Source organism: Phaseolus vulgaris, chromosome 3 (assembly GCF_000499845.2).
Source record: "Phaseolus vulgaris cultivar G19833 chromosome 3, P. vulgaris v2.0, whole genome shotgun sequence".
NCBI lineage: Eukaryota > Viridiplantae > Streptophyta > Magnoliopsida > Fabales > Fabaceae > Phaseolus > Phaseolus vulgaris.
The window spans coordinates 39,372,508-39,394,674 of NC_023757.2; the positions used below are offsets into that span (position 1 = coordinate 39,372,508).

Consider the following 22,167-nt stretch of genomic DNA (forward strand, 5'->3'; position numbering starts at 1 on the left):
TAAAGCCTAGTGCCCTGCATATTGCAATCAATCTACTTTTTTATGAGCGAATTAAAACATTTGAAAATTGATTGTTCATGTTGATCCAACAATCTAATAAGACTTCATGAGATTACTTTCTTCCTCCAATCAGTTGGTAGACATGTTTAATCCAATAAACATTCGTTTAGGATAGATTCTAAAGAACTCTGATATCATACTAAAAAAAATGTAAAGATTTACTTTCATTTATATATTATAAAATATTCTAATCAAATCAGAGTTAACATAAGAATATCAGTCCACAAGATCTAACCCAGGACCATCAAGTTGTTGTTTCGAATATGTTCAATGATATTTCTTAGATATATTTGCAATATGCCCTTAGATGTTAATGTACCTCTTTACTGTTATTGCCTTGTCTTTGTACGATTTTCATGTCATTCTTATCATTAGGAGTTGTAAGGAATAGAGCTTTCTATATGTTGTGTCATTAGTGTTCATTCCATATAGAATATGTAATAAAAGAACTCATCTTTGTCCCTTTTCCTCATCTTCCCATTTTTCTGATAATTAAGATTATAATTTTGTAGATGTTTCCATACTGTGATCTTGTCTTAGACACGAGTGTGGATGCTAAGTATGGAAGTAATTTGTTCCTCATGGATATAAAAGATAGTGGGAAAATTGCCATGAATTTTGGTTGAAAAGATGTATTTAACTGGCCTGGTGCATTTTAATGGCGATTTTAATTTACTCTTTCATATTATTTGTGTGGTGAATTTTGAACTGATTTTTAGTGGTAATTCAAAGCTAGGACTCCAGAAGTCAAGTTAGGGACCACTCTTTAATGTCTAGGTTAACCTAGACAGCAAACACACGAAATAACTTTTCTGTTACCATTTTGAAGAATTGCTATAAAACGGATTGAACTTGCTAACATTCTAAACGAAATTTCATTACTAGTTATGGTTTCAAAGCAACCATACATGTTTATCTTTTATAGTCTGATTTAAATAACGAAAACATCAAAGACTTTTCCAACTAATTCAAATTTGAAAGTCTCACCACCTCTAACTATCTGCAATTTTGAGAGTCTCAAGTGGAATCTTTCCCTCTTGATAGCACTTGTAGTTGATATGACCATAATCTTTAACGCTTCTGTATAGCCTGGGCCGTGACTCATCTATAAGACCTTCTGCAGGTCCAATCTCGTTCCCCGGATCTGGCTCATTGAATATTGCCAAAGACATCCTCATCTTTTCAGTGTTTGTCACAACCCTGTGCATTATGCTCTTGAATATTCCATTACTCATGATCTGCAACAGTGTCAAACTTCATTAACATTCATCAACTAAACACCGATTCCACCTCAAAAACTAATTAATGACGCACCAACAACAAGTAAGCAAGTACAAAAATAGTATTTTTTAAGCTTGGTGAATTTTGATAAGTAGAATGATTTTTTGAGACAGAGCCCAGTTTACCTGCATTTGATCGCCCAGATTGACAACAAAGGCATCAGGCATTGTGGGAACACTGACCCAATTGTCATCTATCAGAACTTGAAGACCTTCCACTTCTTTGTCTTGCAATAGGACTGTGATTCCTGATCTATCTGTGTGAGGTTTGACGCCAAGAACCAAATCAGGCCTAGAGCAACGTGGATAGAAATTGAACCTCGCCAGCATCATTGATTCTTCACCAAACTGGTCCAGGAAGCTACCCTCAGGCAAATTCAGTGACCTTGCCATGCATCTCAAGAGATAATCCATCATTGATTTCACTTTCGTCGAAAACTCCTCCAATTTCTCACTGTATTATAAGAAAGTTGAGCTCAATAATTACTTTAGTATGTACTTGAAATTTCTCAGGACTGGTTGAAAGGCAGTACCTAAAATCAGTAGGATTTTTTGGCCAAAGAGAAAGCCTTCGTACTTTTTGTGGAAAAACTCGAAGTGATAAACGATAGGACCAGTCAAGGACCTGCTTGTCTGAAACTACTCTGTCATTCCCATATCCTTCAGATTCATTAACAGCTCGGCCATATTTCTGCTTCTCCTCTTCTGGGAGTGCAAAAAATTGTTTTGCAACTTCACGTATTTTTTCAAGGTATGAGCTTGACATTCCATGCCCAATTGCCTGTTGGTAAAAAGCATGTCAAATATGCTCACTATTTGAAAGATGAAAGCATTAATATCCCTATCACACTCAGAATAATCTGAGAATAGTGGAAGAGTCCCATTTTAGCATCAAGTTAAGAAGTGCATCACATGAAAGTTATCACCTTTTTCATCTTAATAACTCTTAATTAAAAGGGAACTAGAAGTAGAAAATAGAATATGCAACATATGATGACTTATGGTGCTTTAGACACATGCAAGTATGCAGAGATGAAGTTTTTGTAGATCCACACCTGGAAGCATCCAGCTGAACTTAGAGCAGATCTGAGGTTCTCTAGCTCAGCTTCTGATGAGAGGAGACTTACATCAATGACGGGTATTGGAATCAGTGCAGAAGAATCTTTAGATCCAAAGGTATTTCCTTTAACAATATATTGCGATGGTGGTTCATCACCTTCAATGGACATTTGTTGAACGCCCTTGGACACTGATTTCTCCTCCGAAACGAGTAGATTGCCGGCCATATGTCTTTCTTAATTGCTCATCTACCAAGTGATGGTTTTCTACTTTGTCAAATCAGTCATGGGAAATGATATTTGACAAAAATAAAGTCGTATAGAATTTTTGGGGTCAATCTAATTGATTTAGATATAAAAATATATATAATTAATTGTATTGTACGACACTTTTAATTGTTAAAACTAAAATCAAGTTGAATGAAACTAACCTACCTTTTAAAGGTAATGTAATCATAAGTAAGGTAACTAATTAAAATAATATAAATAGTACACATTTCAAGAAACAAGATATGTCATTATTACGGTATATTTACTGAGTGTCGAACATCCTTTTTACTGACTTGAGTGTCGGAGTGCCTTCTGTAGGTACCTTTTTCATTTGACATTCGTCCCAGACTGGGAGCCGAAGGAATAGCACGAAGGCGATAAGGATTCCAGTGAAACCCTAGCAACCTGCCCGAAAGAACGAAGAAGACTAAAACTTTAATAGTTCTCTAGGTCTCATCTTCCTATCAGTGTATAAATAATAAATTTATGAAAAATAAAATTCTCAAAATTTCATTTCCCATATTTTATTTCATAAGTTAGTGGTGTCAAGATATAGAAAAACTCTGTATTTAATTTGTTTAATGTAATACAAAACAATGTCAGCAGTTTAGTGCAATGGCTATGGAAGAATATGAGCTGTAATGTTAAACTGTTTTAATGAACATGGACTTTCTATTTGGCAGAAAATTTTGCACCTAATATTTTTAGTAACCACTTTGTGTCAGAGAATAATTCTTTTACGGAATGTTTAAAATGTTTTATAATAGAATATACTGTTTACTAATATAAAATAAAGAATTTGTTGAATTTTTTTAGTAATTGAATTATTTGAAATTTAAAAAAATCAGATTCCATTTTGACACTAAAGTTTAAAATTTCTCGTATTATCAAATTTATATTTCCTTTTTTATATTAATTCAATTTTGGATTTTTTATATCAATCCAATTTTGGTTTGACTGGAACTTTACTAAAATAAATATATTATTAGCATAACTAGATGTTAATTAAGTTTTTTTAATTAATTAATACAATTTTTTTTATTGTTGTGAAATATTTTTGTTCGATATTAACTATTTTTTTTATTAATGTTAAATAGATTATTTTTTTAAGGATGTGAACTAAACTTTTTATTATTAATATTTGTCGTAATCTTATTTTAATATATGAAATTATTATTTTCTTATTATTAACATTGATATTATTCTTTGTTAGTAGTTTGTTGTTTTTTTTTTTATTGATCGAGATAACTTTAACAGATCTTAAGTAAAATTATTTTTTTCAATATCAGTTGGGTCAACTAATATCGATCAAACGGTAAAAAAAAATATTCAACCAACAATAATACTAGTATAATTTTGATGAAGGTTAACTTAAACAATTATATTCGACACCAACTAATAACAATTTTAAAAGAAACAAATTCACCAATTCAAATTGAGATTACATTAATTAGGGTTGTTGTAACTATGTAATCTTACACTATAAGAAAATCATTAAATATAAACTTATTTTAGAAAAAAAATAATTAATTGTTATATTGACAAAATTAGATATTACTTTAGAGACTAAAAAAAATTATTGATATCTAAATTAGTTTTTATTATTGATAAATAGTTTATAAATTGACATCTAATTATATACTAAAGTTTTAGATGTCAACTTTAAAATCTAATTGGTATCTAAAACCTTAGTATCTAATTACATATCAATTTAGAAACTATTTATAAATAATATAAATTAATTTAGATACTAATAATTTTTTTAGTCTCTAAAATAATATCTAATTTTGTCAATATAGCAACTAATTATTTTTTGTCTCCAAAATTAGTTTCTATTTAATGATTTTCTTGTAGTGTTAGTTATGAGATTGCTGATAAAAGTCTCATATGAACCTTTGTTGAGAGGTGACATCATGATATCAATAGTTTCCATTGTGCAACCTTAGTTATGAGATCGTTGATAAATGACCTCATATCAGCCTTTGTTAAAAGATGACACCACGACAACAACAATTCCCATATCCTTATTGGTGAGATGACCTTTATTCTGGATCATGCGTCCGCATTGCTCCATCTCTCCATTGTGGGATAGTTCTGTATGTGTGACGTTAAATTTCACATTAGTGTCATCATATTTGCTCAAGCTTTTTGGAGATTTTGGTCACACCGTAACAAAGTTGAGATCGAGTTGTGGTGCTAGAAGCTAGTTATGCTAGGTGTATGAGGAATCCATCATACACCATATATTGGAGTTTGCAACTCAAACTTATTTGTTGCATTTGGTTGGATACATAATTTTTTTCAATAATAGTGTAACATCGGTTAGCGTGTTGTACTTGTCGTTATTTGACAATTTGAGGATGTGTGATGTGTATGCATGGGGAGTTGCCACCACTCACCCTAACGTATGACCAATTGAGTAATGCTTACTTTGCACAACCAAAGCAATTAAGAGGTTATATTACGATGTTAGAGATAGATAATATACATAATTTGAATAATTTAGATTTTTTCAATTAAATATATGAATAATATTCAATTCATAATCGATCAGACGTGAATATATGATCACTTTCCAATGATGGGCATCAATGATATCACTCCACATACTGGAAGCTCCTCTCTAGAGTGTATTGTTATGTCGTTAGATGACATATATTCATATGGATGGTCTTACCCATGTTGTGATGCTCTATATTCCTTACGATGACCATCGATCTAGTCAATCATTTGAGGTGATAATCATGTTTTTTAAATATATATGACTCGGTATATGCTCGCAATGCCATTTTCCCAAGCATGTCTTACCCCAATTTGGGTTAGAGTAGACGATTTTTTGACCTTATACACCTTTTCGAAGGAGGTGTATTTGTTGTCATTGATGGCCAACGGTTGTCCTTTACTTACCATCTTGTTATCGATGTGACACTACCTTCATATCTCTTAGCATGCTTAGTCGGATACATGCATTGATTCAGATGAGTGTCTCATTCTATGCGCTTCCTCGGACGACGAAGATCAACCATATGTAGTGTCACGTTGTCGAGCATATAATCTAGATATGGTCAGGACCATCATCACAACATAAATATGCTTGTCCAATGAGTTATATTCATTATTACGTTACCAAATTTTTTTATTTGTTATCTTTTAAGTGCCTAATACACTAGTTCAATAAATATAAGGTATATTTAAGAGGATCATTGACATTTTGTAGTGTACGATTGACTGCCACATGTTCACAAAGTATTTTAGTGAATATTGTTCTTATTAAATAAATTATTTGTTTTAAAATTCAAAAATACTCTTTAAATAAATTAATTTTATTTGAAAAATAATTAAAATAAAATATAAATACATTTTAAAAAAATAAAAAAAAAACGTATTTTAAAATATACAATCCAAACTACATCTTATCTTGTGTGTACAATTCTAAATATATCTTTTGTATTTTAAATTGTATATTTTAAAAGACATCTTTTATATTTCATAATATATAATTTAAAATATACTTTTGAAAGAATAATTTTATTTTGAGATCATTCGATGGTGCAGATCGTAAAACCTTTGCATAAATCAGAGTCACAATTTGAAACCATTCCACGAAGCAAAAGGAGTGACCCAACTACACTGTTGCGGAATGTTAGGCTCACCTTGCATTTTTTTTTTGCCATATTTTTGGGCACATTCTCCGGACTTGTATACCTTCTTCCTACACTTTCATATTTTTTAATTTCAACAGTAGCCTTCTGCCTTCTAAGTATATTTTAGGATTTTTGTTTTGGTGAAGACTTTGAAGAGCGTACCTACTTCCCGATCCGAAAATATCTTTTAAACTGTAGAATCTAGAACGCATTACAATTTTAATTATGTTTATGTTTTTTTAAATAAAACTTAAGTTAATTTTTGATTATTTATTTTTTTAATAATTTTTAATCTTGTGGGTCGGACATTATTCGATTATGGCTAATAAATCCAAAGTATGGACAAATATATATCAAAAAGTAGATAATTTTTTTGATATGGATCAGTAAATTATGAAGATAGTGAAGATGAATTGATTCCAAAAAATTATGTTAGTCATTTTACGATAAATGAAGTAAAACATAGTTTACAATAAATGAGGTAAACCATATTTTATTGATTTGTATTATAAGTTAGAGACGTGATATTTTTTTAGGTTTTTCTTACTCTGAGATGGCTTACTCAAATGAGTGTGTAGGGTGACATTTGGACATTACTATTTTTTGTTTCAGAAAGAGTGTTTTGAAATTGTTTTTGTTTCTTCAAGATTTTCTAATATGGGAACACTTTTTTTCTTAGGAAACAACCTCCATTGTGGAATGATTTTTCTGGTTTACAGATTTGTGATTCCAATTTCTTTTTCTCTTTAAAATTACCTATTTTGAAAGTCATTCCTAAAATCTGATTCCCAAAAACCTGCACGTCCTATAACCATCCAAAACGGTTTAACACAATCATTTCTTACCTCCAATAGAGCCTTCCAAAACACACCAACATCTCCATCGTAACTCTGCCGAGCTTAACCTTTTGCTACATCAACTGCAACATGTAAACCAAGCACTATCATGGTAGCCATGGAAGCTGCTTTCAAAAAATAATTTAAATATTTCAAAAGAATGGGGTGAGGAAGGAAAAATGTAAGGGTGCAGGAAGAAACACCCCTTTTAAATTTCATATATTTTTTAAGACCTTTCTTTGAATGTTTTTAGAATAGTTAAAAAAAATATTTCGAAATGAAGATATCAAAACACGTCATAAAAAATATTTTTTAATTATTTTGGATTAGTGATTTCAAACACCCTATACTGTAATTTATTTTTACGACTTAACGTGTGTATAACAATTTTAATATATATCCTATAATTCTGAAAATAAAAAAACTCAAAATGTCTGAGAAACTTTGGGTGAACCAGATTTGGACCTGATGATATGGTACTAGATAATTATTTTTTGCTGCCATGGCTTCTTCCTGCACTTTCATGGAAATATTATGTCTGAAATATCCATTCAGAAATATGTTTAGGACTACACCATCCAAAATATATTTATGTATCTAAAGATACATTTTAAATGACATAATTTGAAATATATTTTTTTTGATTTTTTTTATTATTTGTAGATATTACAGATTATATATTTTAAAATATATTTTAAAATATATTTTAAAATTGTATAATTTAAAATTAAAATATATTTCAAGAATTTATAATATATTTATAAATAGTATAATCTAAAACTTAAAAGTATATTACGACTTGTATAATTTGTATCTTTTTCTGAAAGTGGATTTACAGCTTCAAATCTAAAAGAGTAGAGTTGGAGAAATGCAAGAATTTAAACTTTGTTGTTTGCATTTTGTGCATGTTGAGGAAAGCCCTAATTTTGTCTTGATGGCAGGCAAAGAAAAGAATTCGAAACTCGCACGACATAACTAGGAAAGGCAAGTTGAACTTTGGAGATGAAGAAACAATAATCAAATGTAGACAGCAATTGTCCGAATATACATAAGCTTTTTGGTTCTTACTTCTGTTGTAAGATGCTCTCTTACTAAAATACTAAACTATGCTCCCTTACTTCTGTTGCCGTAAACCCCGTTTTCTTTCAAGATTCCTTCATCATGGCTCAACTCTTTATTATTATTGAGTTTACCCACTTATGTTGGATTGATTGGGTTTCAATGAGGATTATGCATTATACCAATTTCAACCTGCATCCTGCTATTTTTAAAAATTTAATTTTTTTATTTATTTTGAATTTAAAAATATGGAATTCAAAAAATATAATTTGAAAATTAAAATTTCATTACAAAAAAATAAATCTAAAATAAAAATATTTTAGAAAAAAATTTAGAACACAAAATCTGGAAATATATTATTGAAAAGAATTTTCAAATTTCAGAAATATATTGTGGAAATCTAAATTTGGAAATGTATTCTAGAAAAGGGATTGTAGAAGTATTTTTTTTATCTGCACCCTCCTTTAGGGATGGCAAAGCGGGCCAGCCCGTCCCACGTTTGGCCCGCAAAAATGCGGCACGGGTTGGCCCGCTCCGCAAAGTTATTGCAGGCTAAAATTCCCAACCCGTCCCGCATAAGAGCTGGCCCGCTGGTTTGCGGGCCAGCCCGCGTTCTTTTTTTAAAAATTAAAAATTTATTTATTTTACATTTTGTTCTTAAAAAATTGTCAGATTAAACCTATATATTTGTTATTATCAAACCTAATTTTTTTTTCTTCCTTTTCAAATATAGTCAAACATCAAAACATTAAGATAAATATCAAATATCACTATTCTTCCACTTTCAAAACATTAAAAATACCTAATTCCAAAACATTAAACATAAATATTAATTCAAAAACATTAAACATAAACATTATTGACATTCTTCCATTTTCAATAACATTGGATGCCACTTTAGAAGAACTTTCATCCATTTTTTCATAATTATAATATTCCCTGTCATCTACATATATTAAAACAATGACAATTAATTAATTAATTTTTCATAAAAATAATACAATAAAAATAAGATAACTTTTGGCTCAATTGAAGGCTTGGTCATGGGTAACTTCTAAAATACCCTTTGTTTGCTTCTCCTTTTCTGACTGGTGTCTTGCTCCTTTATCGTGTTTGAAATCGATTTAATTGGCATGACCCAGTTTAGGGTGATAGGTATCTTTATTTCAATGGTTGTTGGTTTTTGTGGGCTGTTGGGTTGGTGTCTGGGTTGGTGCGATGCGATGGAGCAGCAGTGGCGTGAGTAAGCGGAGTCGCAACGGTGTTGCCGAGAGCGTTTGTGTGTGAACCGTTTGGGAGCAGCAACTGATCCCCTGTGAGATGTGAGCGCTATTGTGTTGTGTTTCTTTCTTTGAAATTTTGTGAAAACCTAATTATGTTACCCTGCGGCTACTAAGTGCCAATTATTTTCTTGCGGGTTTGCGGGCCAGCCCGCCCCGCCCCGCTACTGGTCCACGCAGGTTGCGGGCTAATGCGGGGCGGGCTAATGCGGGTTAGCGGGTTGAAAAGTTCAGCCCGTCCCGAGTTTTTTAACTGCGGGCCGCGGGTCGGCCCGCACGGCCTGCCCCGCTTTGCTATCCCTTTTAAGATAAATTTTGTCATTTGCAGAAGTATTTTCGTTATTTTATTGAAAAATCTAGTGTAGGTTCAAATCGATTGATATGGTGTAGACAAAAATTTGTGAGTATTATGTACTTATGTATTTACCCCTCCTTTTAGATGGTATAATGAATTACTTAAATCCCTAATGTTTTTTGGACTATAAAATTTAGAAAAGTTAGGTGAATGTTTATATAAACATGAGATATGTTTCAAAAGGTTTGGATCATTTAAATGTTTTTATAATAAATAACGGAAAGGATAAAATAATTATTTTAAAACTATAAGGATGCAGATAGTGATAACAGAGTGCAGAAAACAAAAAGCCCGAAACATTACATGCATTACTATATATGTTTTGGAAAAAAAAATTATAAATATGTAAAAGAGTTTCTTCCTGTACCCTTATGTTTTTCTTCCTGTACCCCATAATTTTTAAAATTCCCAAACTAGTCTTGACTTTTTATTTGAAAAGGCCATCGTGGACGAGTTGCTCACTGTTCTTCTTCTTTCATTGGTGGCTCTGATGGAAGCTCATTTTAGCTGCATAGAACAAGATGGAGAAAGTGGGTTGCGTTGCAGAAGTGTTGATTAGCTTTTAATGGTAAAAATTGAGTTTTTTTTAAGAGGTTGGGTAGTTATGGTGTTTTTAGGTTTATGGAAATCAAGGATTATGCTACGAATGGATCAATCCAGAAGTGAAAATATGATATACGGATTAGTCGTTCCATAAGTAAAGCTTTATGTTTTCTGAATGAAGGGGTGTTCTATAAGTAATTTGTTGACTTACGAATTGCTATATCTGGAATGCAGTTTTTTGACTTACGGATTGGAGAATCCATAATGCATTTCAATCTGGATAACTTTCGGACACACTCATCCAAAAAAATTTAGATAACTCAATTCAGGACTATGTTGCAGAATCACGATTCCAAAAAACAAAAACAATAAGAATAGAATGAAGAGACACCACTAAACCACCACCAAGCGAAACACGCCTTATGGTCATGTGGGATGAGAGGAAGTCGCCGTGCACAGAAAAAGACAAAAGTATAGGAAATCTAGTTCTGTGTCTGAGTGAGGAAAAAAAAGAAGAAGAAAGAGTGTGGGTAGTATGTTTTAGGGTTTTGGGATAATTTTGTCTTTAAATAGTGGTGGGGGTGCAAGAAAAAAACGTAAAGGTCCAGAAAGAAACTCCCAATATGTTATGGAGTATGAGTAAGAGTACGCCTTTGTGCATTCGAAATCTCCATTTTGATGTGAGCCACAAGCAGCACCACTTCCGTGGCCACCTCTTACAGCATCGATGTCAATATTACCCACACGCCTCATGTTTTTGTTATGTAATGACACTCCCTAACACCAAAATATTCTTTCTTTATCTTTGTTTTTTTCTTTTTCCTTTGCTTTCTGCAACTTGAATAGGCTATTTTAACCATCATGGCCTGGCTCAAGCCGAGACCAGACCATTCTTGCTTCATCTCACACACTCACAGACCATACTCACACACCCCTTTTATCAGAAAGACATCGTTTCCACCTTTTCACTTCCACCTCTCACCTTCCAACCACACCTTAAGGCTCAGAATAGTTTCTAGCGCTCAACAAAATGCCAAAGAAACCCACAGAGTGGCCAAGGCCAAAGCTCTCACGGACCTTCAAGTGGAAGAAGAGGTGGAGAAGCAGCAAGACAACTTTTCTGGGACCTGGCCACCTTGGAAGAATCTTCCCCAAAGATACAACCTCATCGCCACCACATCTCTCGCCTTCGTTATTTGTAACATGGATAAGGTTCTCACATGCTTTTGCAACCCCACAAAGTAAAATTGCTTCTTGATCACAATTGGATACAACCAAGCAAGCAAATGAAAGCACTTTTTTTGCTTGTTTTTGTTTTTAATTAAAAGAAAGCATTTTTAGAATATAATCAATGAATTGCATCATTAATTATGCATGTGATTTGATTTGATTTAATGGGGTGCAGGTGAACTTGAGTATTGCCATAATTCCAATGTCTCATCAATTTGGGTGGAACTCGACAACTGCCGGATTGGTTCAGTCCTCCTTCTTTTGGGGCTATGCATTGAGTCAATTGCCTGGGGGTTGGCTAGCCAAAATATTTGGTGGCGGGTTAGTTTCCAGTTGCTATACATGTTCTTTAGTTGCTATATTGCTATTTGCTTCCCAAAAGATTTATCTTATGTCTAGACTTTTAAGCACTTGTTGGAGAGAAAATAAGAGAAAAAATAAATGAATTTTTCCATAAGCTTAAATTAGTTTATGTACAAGTAAAACAAATTAGAACAGTTATATAAGAGAATTTCTAAATACTAACTTATACACAAGTTAATTTTAGTTTATGAAGAAGCTTTTGTCCTCTTAGTTTTGTCTCTTACAAGAAGTTTGTCCGAACATAGCTCTATTGTAGTATATAAGGAAATATTTTAGTTTAAAGTGCATTGACATTGTAAATATTCTTTATTCTATTTTTCAATCATGGATTGACATAATAATTTTTTTTTACTTTGTATTATTTTAAAAGTTATATACAAAGCATCGTTCTAAATTGTGGTTTGCAACTGTGGTGTTCTCCACAACCGCAATGACCCTCATTTTCAGTGTGATTTTCGTTCACACAAATTATCACAATATACCTATCTTCAGCATTGGTCTATTTTACTTTTTATCTAAAAAACAAAAATTCAAATTTCAATCTTCTATTCTAACTTCTAAAGTGCCAATGGTAAAATGAATGTGACCATGTGAGATGTTAGGTGAGTACAAATGACACCGCATAGTGATGCATTGGGAAGACATGAGATGTACTAATCCATAATTTGAAAAAATATTGCAACAATTAGAATAATCTATAAAATTCTTATTGCAATCATCTAATAACTTCATGCTGCAGTGGTCACAATCTGTATTGCATCTACAACCGCAATTTATAGCCATGATCCAAAGTGATCCAAATTGTAAAAATCTTTACTCTAACAATGTACTAAAATTAAACTCTCAAAGAAAACTGGAAAAGTACAATACTCCGGGATGATAGGGAGCAGACTTGAGGTCTTTAAATGACTTTTTAAGATGTTATTGGTTTTCTACTTTTCTTTGCCAAAAGAAAATGAAAACACTTGGCATATAAGTTTGAGTGAATACAGAAGAAATCAAGCTGGCCACTTTAATTTGGTCAGTATAGATTTTGTAAAATAATTCTGCTTTATTTTTCTAGTTTACCTCTAATTTTCCCTTCTCTGTTTGTGTACTTAATTTATTACTTTTAAATACGAAAAAAAATGTATACTGATGCATCTGGAAGGAACATGCAAAGCAATTGAAATGCCAAAAGAGTTTAGTGAAGCATCATAAAGTGCAACTATTATGTAGGTTCTTAGTGGCTTGTGATTTCACATTAACTAATAGAGATTATAAAGTTTGGATAGCCCTCATCTTACACATAAATTGTGGGTTTGATTTCGACCAAAGTCTAAATTCTAAGAAAGTGTGGATGTCCATATTAGATCCATTGTTAGTTAGGCCAACTGTATTGCTTTAGGATTCCTGGGTGAGGGGGTGTGGTGTTGAATAGGGCCCTAACTCCAAATGTGAAGATGGTTTATTTTTCAATAGTTAGGCCAGGCCAGCGGCATTGGCATGCTCTAAGGTTCAAATTAAGTTGAACCAAATGTATACCCTTTTGCATATTGCACTGAAGTTTTAGGCACTTTGATCTCAAGTTTTAATGTGTAGGAGTAATAAGATTGGGACTTGCACCAATTTCTGATTATTCTTTTAGGAAGGAAATGGTGGTAAATGATTTGAGTATTATCCAGCAGTATAATGTTGAATTGAAAATGAAACAATGAATCAGTGGTTTGACCGACTTTGAAAAAATCAAATCTTTAAAATGCTTAGCAACAAATATCTTGTCATGTATCTCTTTGTAATCAAGGCTCAGGATAGACATGTTAGAATATACTTGCAAGGCATTGAACTTTAATCTCACATTGGAAATACGAGATTCTTGTATGGAGTTTATAAGGCTTTGGAGTCTCCTACTATCTTTTGTGGTGTAGTTCTCCCTAGGTTCTTACCTATCTGTATCAGAGCTTTTAATCATGTCTCTCAATTGCTAACGAGATGCAGGTGGTGATACCAACGTTGCAATGTTTTCCTAGATTTTCCAAAGGGCTAGTGCATAGCCAGCCCACATGGGCCTTAGGGTTGTGGAGCGTGGTGGGATATTATAATCCAACTGTAAGGTATGAGACTTGAGTCTAACATTGAAGTGTGAGATATTATTGTGGGGTTTATGAGACCTCGTGCTCCTACTAGAATAGCTAGCTTTTGTGGTGTGCTTCTTCTCCCAAGATAATTATTAGGATGTGTCTCTCTCTCTGCAGGTAGGAATTCTCATTTCCATGAAATGGAGGCAGAACTGGAATTATCATTTTTGCATACCAAACCAAGCATTCTCTTAATGATAGTTTCCCAATAACTTTTTATAATTTAATGTCTTTTCTTTTCTAAATCTTTCTTCTTTGTCCTTTAAGTCATCTTAAAGAATACCTTTGTTATTGTGCAATGCATATTCCTCACATTTATATACGTGGTGAAATTATAATTACATTCCAAAGAGAGGTTCAAGATTACACTGAGGTATTTACAAGACGGCATTGACATATATATTGTTAATGAAATAATTTTCTGAGCATTCTTTTATCTATTATTCACAAAGGTATCCATCTATGTCTTCCTTTTATTAAATGGGAGCCAATTGAAAAACTCATGTTCAAGTCCTAAAGAAAGAGATAGTAATTGGACAATTACCTCATTCAGAGTTGGAACTAATATTTCTATTTAGTTTCTGATGTTACACTATTATCTTTCTTTTTCAGAACTGTTCTTGAGGTTGGGGTACTAATATGGTCAGTGGCTACCGCTCTTGTTCCTTCTCTTGCTGGATATATGCCTGGCTTACTATTGTCAAGGGTTTTGGTCAGTAATTTCCTTCAACCACCCAATGCATCTTTCTTTTTTGCCGATTTAAGGTCTACTTACATGCATGATTCCTCGGGTCTTGCGAAATGTTATTGTTTTGATATATTTATCTTTCGACAGGATTTTCTAATCTTCTGTGTGTGTCTATTGTGTTTCTTTTTTTGTACATTTATTGCTATTTAACCTGTACCCTGGTTAACATTTGTTATTCTTTTTCAACACTACTAAGCACTTCTCTTCCATTGCATATCTAGGTTGGGATAGGCGAAGGTGTTTCACCATCTGCTGCTACGGATCTTATTGCCAGGCACGTAAACATCCAAATATGTCAGGATCATTGATTTTCTTCTAATTAGTATTTCTTTTATGATGTGTATTTCTTTACATATTTCTTGTCATTATGTGAAATTTTTTACTATTTGCCTGTTAACTAAAATTATTTATTGTTTTAGTTCCTAGAAAGAAAATTTGGTGGAACTAAATTTTTTGTTTCATTATAAGAATCCTAAGGAACATAAAGATGTAGAACACTAACAGCAATTGTTTGGAGCTGGACAAAAATACTTTAAGTTAATCATTTCATTCACCTAAATCAGCTACCCCCCCAAAAAAAATAAAAATTGATAAAGCATCTTGCTTTATGATTTGAGGGTTAGGTCCTAGGTGAACATACTGTTATTAATTATGAAAAATAAGTCTTTATGCCAACTATGATTTTGAGTGGAAAAAATTCATACTGTTGTAAAATAGTTTGGTTCCTGCCACAGATTTTTGACAAATACTATACATGCCAGCCAATTATAATATTTTTTTTTTATCTTTTCACGTTTTAATTGGTAAGGTTCATTGGCACATGCAGGTCAATACCATTGGAGGAACGCTCACGGGCAGTAGGATTTGTTTTTGGTGGTTTGAGTGTTGGAAGTGTTATGGGGTAGGCATTTTCTAGCTTGTAGTTACGCAGGATTGTAATTTTTTTATTGTCTACTCTCAATTTTAACACTGTAATATCTGTCAGGCTTCTTTTGGCTCCTCCCCTTATCCAAAATCTTGGTTGGGAATCAGTCTTCTATTTATTTGGTCTTTTGGGGATTGCTTGGTAAGTTGAAATGACTGTCTATTCACTTGACTATCTATCAATTTAAAATATTAATTTTCCTATGTCATGCGTTTCAAACATGGTTGTTTGATTCCAATTATGACTTGGTTTATTGACATAATATTTGAAGGTTTTTGGGGTTTCAAGTTCTTGGAGGTGAAACACAATTAAATGCAAAATCTCTTTCATGTGAGATCTTTATCTATTTTAATTTTTTGTGCCTTCTTAATTTGAGCTAAAAAGTATTTTGTTATTAAATCAATGATGATAAATGATGCCTTTCTAGTAAAAGAAGTTTTACGATCTATTAGGATTGATGAGTTGCTGGAATTGATATTTATCAAGTAAATGTTTACTTTATCATCTTATCTGTTGGAAACATTTTTTTCTTTTGAAAAATACTTTGGAGGTCATCCTTACTATGGTACTATCTGCCTGCTTAATCTGGCTTGGTCTCAGTGGAGAGTTGTCACTTTTGCTTTGCTTTTCATCTTCATCAACACTGCTGCAAAATAGAGTTTTTGCATCAACTCATAGCTTGGTTTGCTGTTGTTTTTGTCAATGCTAATCATTTTGTGAATTTGGCTCTTCTAAATTGAAAAAATCACTTTAGAGAGGAAGGTGAGGCAGGCATCTCAGCTATTAATGTTAAAATCAAGGAGTAGTTTCTAACAATCGATAATTTGTTATACATGTGGATGAAATTCTTAATTGATTTTATTGTGGATGTGGAGATCTCTTACTTTTCCTTCCAAAGTGAGAGCTGACTTTAGTGGAGTCAAATTCAATAATAATCATTTAGTAGATGTCCAATGTTACCTGACATAAGATACGAGTTACCTACATATTTACCAGGTTATTCAATAATTAATGTTGAGTAGCCCCCAGATAAGTTCTGAGCTTGCAAGCATTGGTCAGTATATGTTTGGCCCTCAAGATAAAAAAAAAGTGTTAAGATGTAGAAAAAGAGAGAGAATCAAAGAACACCCTAAGGCTTTTTCTGGTAATGGAAGAATCCCCTTTTCAAATGTGAAACAGTTTTATTTCTGTCCCCAAAAAGAATTCCTATTCGTTTGTAAATTATGTACATGACTTTCACCCTCCAAACTCTTCTAACAACTATCTGTTATACCTAATCTAATTTCTAGTATAAGTATATAACCAGTAATCACTTAGGCTGTGTTTGAATAACCGTGTTGAAAGCCAATAAGATGTGAGAGGACAATGTGCTTTGAAAAGTTGGCGATTTTGATAAAACAGACAGTCTAATTGTTATAATCAATCTTCCACCCTCTGCTGTATAACCAGGATCATGTTGCTCCATTTATTCAGTATCTGTCTTCCTTCTAGAATTTACCTTAAGTTTTGGAACCTCTTGCTTCCTAACATCACGTAAGTAGTCTAGTGCTCAGAATCTGTACTTTTAGTTAAGACTTAATAAATTATAAATGAAGATAATATCTTTTACTATTCATTTTTCTTATGTTATGCGTAAAAGGCCGTTTGCATGTTCACATATAAGTTGTCTTTGTTGTTCAGTTCAGGGCTTTCATTCTTTGGTTTACTTATTTGAAGCCTTACGTGGTTAAAGTGGTTGTTTTTAACTTTTGACTTTCACTGTCTCGCTGCAGCCCTAGAACCCGTGACAAACTCATGGAAAACTTCTCTGACAGACTTAAATGGCTCTTTGAAGGTATGAGTAACGAAATTTATGGCAGTTTTGAAGCTCATTCTTTTGTGTCATTTTGAATGACCCTATGAATGATTTGGCAGTTCTGCATAATGGCTCTAGATTTTCTTATATTTTTTTATTGGTTGTTAGTTATTAGAGAGATTGTTCTTGCTTGTTGGACAAACGCCTCTATAAACACCTTAAGGAAGAAAAAATAAGAGGAAAAATTGAAATTAGTTTCTCCATAAACTAAAATTAACTTATACACAAATAATTTGTAAAAGTTCTCTCATATAGTTTATCTAAATTTTTATTTTTAGTGCATGAATAAAATATTTTTAGTTTATAGAGGAGTCAATTTCATTATCTTCTATTTTTTCCCTATAAGTGCTTTTGAAAACCCATCCAAACACGCCCATTATCCTTATCTCATTTAGCTACAATTTAGAATTGTTCAGAATTTTCATGGTAATAATATATATATCTATATGTATGTATATATGTATAGTATGTTTGTTTTTATGAATGGATGGATGTTCATATTTGGAGGTATTTTCTCAAGCAATTCCAAAGTCCAAGTATTCTGAGGAGTTTGATTTTTTTTTTTCCAGTGTGTAAGACTTACACTGGGTTAGATTGAGTGAATGCTTACAATATCTTCTAAGTAACATTGTTTTGTGTCTGTTCTTATAATACAGGATGTACCTTGGAAGGCCTTTTTCCAAAATCGAGCTGTCTGGGCTATGATATATGCTCATTTCTGTGGTAGTTGGGGTCACTATAACTGTCTATCATGGCTTCCCACATATTTTAGGTACCGTGGGAGCATTTAATGCTTCACCTGTTTCCACTTTTTATCTTTCACTGCAACCAAGCCATCAGGGAGTCATTTGTGACCTTTCGCATGAATAATTTGTTTCTTTAATTTTTTTTCATTTTAACATTTACTCATTCGTGAAATTTTGCGTACAGAAATTTAAGTAAATTATCATATCATAAATAAGCTAGAAAGAAGCTGGATTCGCCTTTTATTTACTCTAGTTATATATATATATATATATATATATATATATATATATATATATATATATATATATATATATATATATATATATATATATATATATATATATATAGAACTTGAGGAACCAAACTTATTTATTACATTTTAGAATTTTACACTGTCAGGCAATTTCAATTTGAAATTTATGACTTTACTGTTGAGCCCTGTTGCTTTGAGATGATGCCATAGTGCTGATCATACACTTCGACTGCTTTGTTTTTAACAAAAAAGTTCCTAATGTTAAAAGATTGATTAATTTGGGAAAGAAAGTAATTTTATAAATAATTTAGGGTTTAGCAATTAGATCTTCTGCATAAAGAATAGTAAATTCTATAGTTCTCTCACTTGAGGTTCCCCAGTTATGCTCTGGAAATTTTGAAGTTATAATTTCTTAAGTTTATCTTTTTCTTTTTCATTGTTTGGAGAGAAGCAATTTCAGCTTTAGAATTTTCTCAGGTCAAACAAATTCAGTAAAGAGTTTTATGGTACTTTGCTAATATTGCTTACAGTTTTGACCAATGGAGAAACTAATTCTGTTCATCTGTATGCTATGTAGTGAGGAGCTGAATCTAAATCTGACTGAAGCTGCATGGGTAGGACGATTATTTTTTCTTTCTTGTGTTAGTGTTTATTCATTTTATTCATGTCTTGAATAGGGAGAGTAGCAGTTTTCATTCTCTATGTCTGTCATTGACAATGAAGGAAATGTAGCAGTTTTCATTCTCTATGTCTTACCACTATTTAACAGTACTACCAAATTATGCAATGTCTTTTATTTTTCCTAATACAAATCTTCAGTGGCCTCACACCATCTCCTTTAGGTAGCCCAAAACTTGGCCAAAAAAAAAAAATGTCAGTAATGAAATAGCAAATTATATGTTCAATAATATTAAACTATTTAAACTTAATAAGTAAAAGTTTTGAAGAGGAAACAATCATTACTATGTGATATGTTCCAACCTTACTGTTGTGCCCTGGCTTTCCCTCAATGAAAATAACTTTTTTTTCCAATTCAATATGGACTTTTTTTTTTACCAATATAACCTAGTTTTCAATGGCTTTGCAAGTTCTTGACAATGTCTAATTTTAGAGGGGTGACTGGACTAACTAAACACCAGGCTAGTTGAACCTACCAGTTTAGTCCTTTTTTGAAAAAAAAGTTGATTGAAAGTTTTTATTTTTGGAGAGGGATCGTGCCTAATATTCACATACATAGAGACATAGTAACCATTGGGGATTGTTAATCATTTCAGGTGTCTATACTTCCGCCATTGGCCTCAATATTTGTGACTGGTCTTGCAGCACAGTTAGCTGACAACTTGATTTCAAGAGGAGTTGAAACCACTGTGGTATGAGAGGCACTGAAATGTTATTTGTTATTGTTGTTTATTATGTGAATAATTACTACTTATGTTATTACAACAAATGTACTCAATGGTAAAGTTGACATCATATTTTGTTAAAAAATGGAATTTGATGTTCTGTAGCCATGAGTCCTTCTCTAATGCTAAATTTGGCATCCAAACTGAATGTATACACAATGCATATTAGGGTAAAGACCAGACTACTGACTACACTCGCTGGATGTAGGCACAGTAGATGTTGTGGCTGATGACCCAATGAAGACATCTCAATGACAACTGACAAATTATTTGAACATATCTATCTTGACTTTTATTCTTAATTTCTCAGTTGCCTGAATTTCTTTAAAAATTATGTATAGGTTCGAAAGATCTGCCAATCTATTGCATTTTTGTCCCCTGCAATCTGCATGACTCTTTCCTCAGTGGATCTGGGGTTACCGCCTTGGGAGGTTGTGGGGATTCTCACAGCTGGTTTGGCCCTCTCAAGCTTTGCCTTATCAGGTACTGCTTAATCCAGCAAATATACCTGTTTGATTCATATACTTTTCTTTGCCTTCACTTTCTGTATTTTATCTGCTTCTCCAGGACTATATTGTACGCACCAAGACATGTCACCCGAATATGCAAGTATACTTCTGGTATGTGTGCTTGCACTTCTATTCTTTTATATGAAATTGAAGATTGTGAAATGTTTTTGACAAAACACCCTAAAGAACTAAGGGTCTATTTGAATAAATTTTTTCTCAAGTACTTTTAAGAGGAAAAAAATAATAAGAACCATAAATTAACATTAAGTTATGCATAAACTAATTTGTAGAAACTTTCTCATATTAATTTCTCTAAAAGATGATTTTTAACATTATAAATTATTTCATTTCAAATCTACGTCAGTATTTTCATTCTGCAGTTTCTGCACACATCTTTTGTTATTTTTAAGTCCTTCAACACTCACCCTATAAGAATCTTGAAGAAGGTAGCATCATTCACCCATCAAATTTTTGGAAAAAAAAAGAAGGGACACAGTTATTCTCTGCTTATTTAAAACTATATTGCTTTTATTTTTCTGAATAAAGGATTTCAATCTTTAAGTTATCCGGTTCATGTTAAGGTCTAATGTACTGTTAGTTTTAGTTTGTTATTATAAACTTTTGATGGACTTATGCTCCATCCTAAGTGTGAAGAGTATCCAATTTTCCCAACCCAAAAGAAATTTCTCTTCACCTAAGATGTTGTTGAGGACTAACTTGAAAATGCAGAGACTAAATCATACTCACTTTTTGCCGTTAGAGGTTGGATTGGAGCCATATCCATAATTTTTTGTAAATAAAATAAATATCTGATTTAGTTGCATCTGACTTTCTTTCTTGTTCTGTTTTCTCTCAGGGTATAACCAATACTGTTGGGGCTGTTCCTGGAATTGTGGGTGTAGCCCTCACTGGTTATCTTCTTGACATAACTCATTCATGGAGTGTAAGTAGCTGATAATGCTAGTTGTTTTCTCAATGTATATTGTATATCATCTCATCATGTGAATTTGATTTATATTCCATCTCTGGCATGTAGATTTCACTATTTGCACCATCAATCTTCTTCTATGCGACTGGTACCATGGTATGGTTGGTGTTCGCCAGCAGTAAGCCTCAAAGTTTTTCTGAGCACAACTGATTCATGTTCCAATCACTCTGTATTCGTGTGAAGCGGAATTTTGACACGGGGGCACATCCTTTTGATATATACAAATCAGATCATTTAAGTACAAAGAAAGAATTTTATAGTTATTCCTCTGTATGTATGTATTCTTGTTTTCAGTCGTAGGTTATTATAGCATTTGTACATTTTTCATAGATGATGTTATGGTGGTTGGTCACCAAAAAATGTATTGACGAACTTAAATCCTTGAAAGTCAATAATCAGTTTTCCTCTACCAACTTTTGCTGCTATGTTCTTCTCTTGCAAGTTTCAACCAGAAAGTGACCTTTGAACAATGAATAATTTTAACATTTTAAGCTATTACATCTCTCTTCAAACTCTCCATGCATTTTTTTTAATTTTTTTTTTTTTATGTTTTAGGCCATATTACTTGAGCTTTAGCTGTGAGGTCCACTGATCATTATTGATGACCTGCACCTGCCCTTCTGAGTTTTCTCTTAATCTCATTA

General features: G+C 32.5%; 2 protein-coding genes across 2 annotated transcripts; one reads left to right on the plus strand and one right to left on the minus strand.

Moving 5' to 3' along the window:
• Nucleotides 1-906: 906 nt before the first annotated feature.
• On the minus strand, nucleotides 907-2,811 carry LOC137807597 (protein LATERAL BRANCHING OXIDOREDUCTASE 1-like). The gene is made up of 4 exons (XM_068608315.1): nucleotides 2,396-2,811; nucleotides 1,874-2,121; nucleotides 1,467-1,794; nucleotides 907-1,298 (listed from the first exon to the last, which is right to left on the minus strand). The coding sequence occupies exons 1-4, from the start codon at nucleotides 2,624-2,626 to the stop codon at nucleotides 1,053-1,055; spliced, it is 1,053 nt and encodes a 350-aa protein (XP_068464416.1). The 5' UTR covers nucleotides 2,627-2,811; the 3' UTR covers nucleotides 907-1,052.
• A 7,629-nt stretch (nucleotides 2,812-10,440) lies between these two features.
• On the plus strand, nucleotides 10,441-21,936 carry LOC137807595 (probable anion transporter 6, chloroplastic). The gene is made up of 15 exons (XM_068608313.1): nucleotides 10,441-11,597; nucleotides 11,791-11,936; nucleotides 14,708-14,807; nucleotides 15,065-15,117; nucleotides 15,670-15,744; nucleotides 15,829-15,909; nucleotides 16,040-16,098; nucleotides 17,541-17,602; nucleotides 18,280-18,395; nucleotides 19,201-19,237; nucleotides 19,898-19,993; nucleotides 20,368-20,509; nucleotides 20,594-20,646; nucleotides 21,392-21,478; nucleotides 21,572-21,936. Exons 1-15 carry the CDS (start codon nucleotides 11,247-11,249, stop codon nucleotides 21,671-21,673), a joined length of 1,560 nt encoding a protein of 519 aa, XP_068464414.1. The 5' UTR covers nucleotides 10,441-11,246; the 3' UTR covers nucleotides 21,674-21,936.
• Nucleotides 21,937-22,167: the final 231 nt, after the last annotated feature.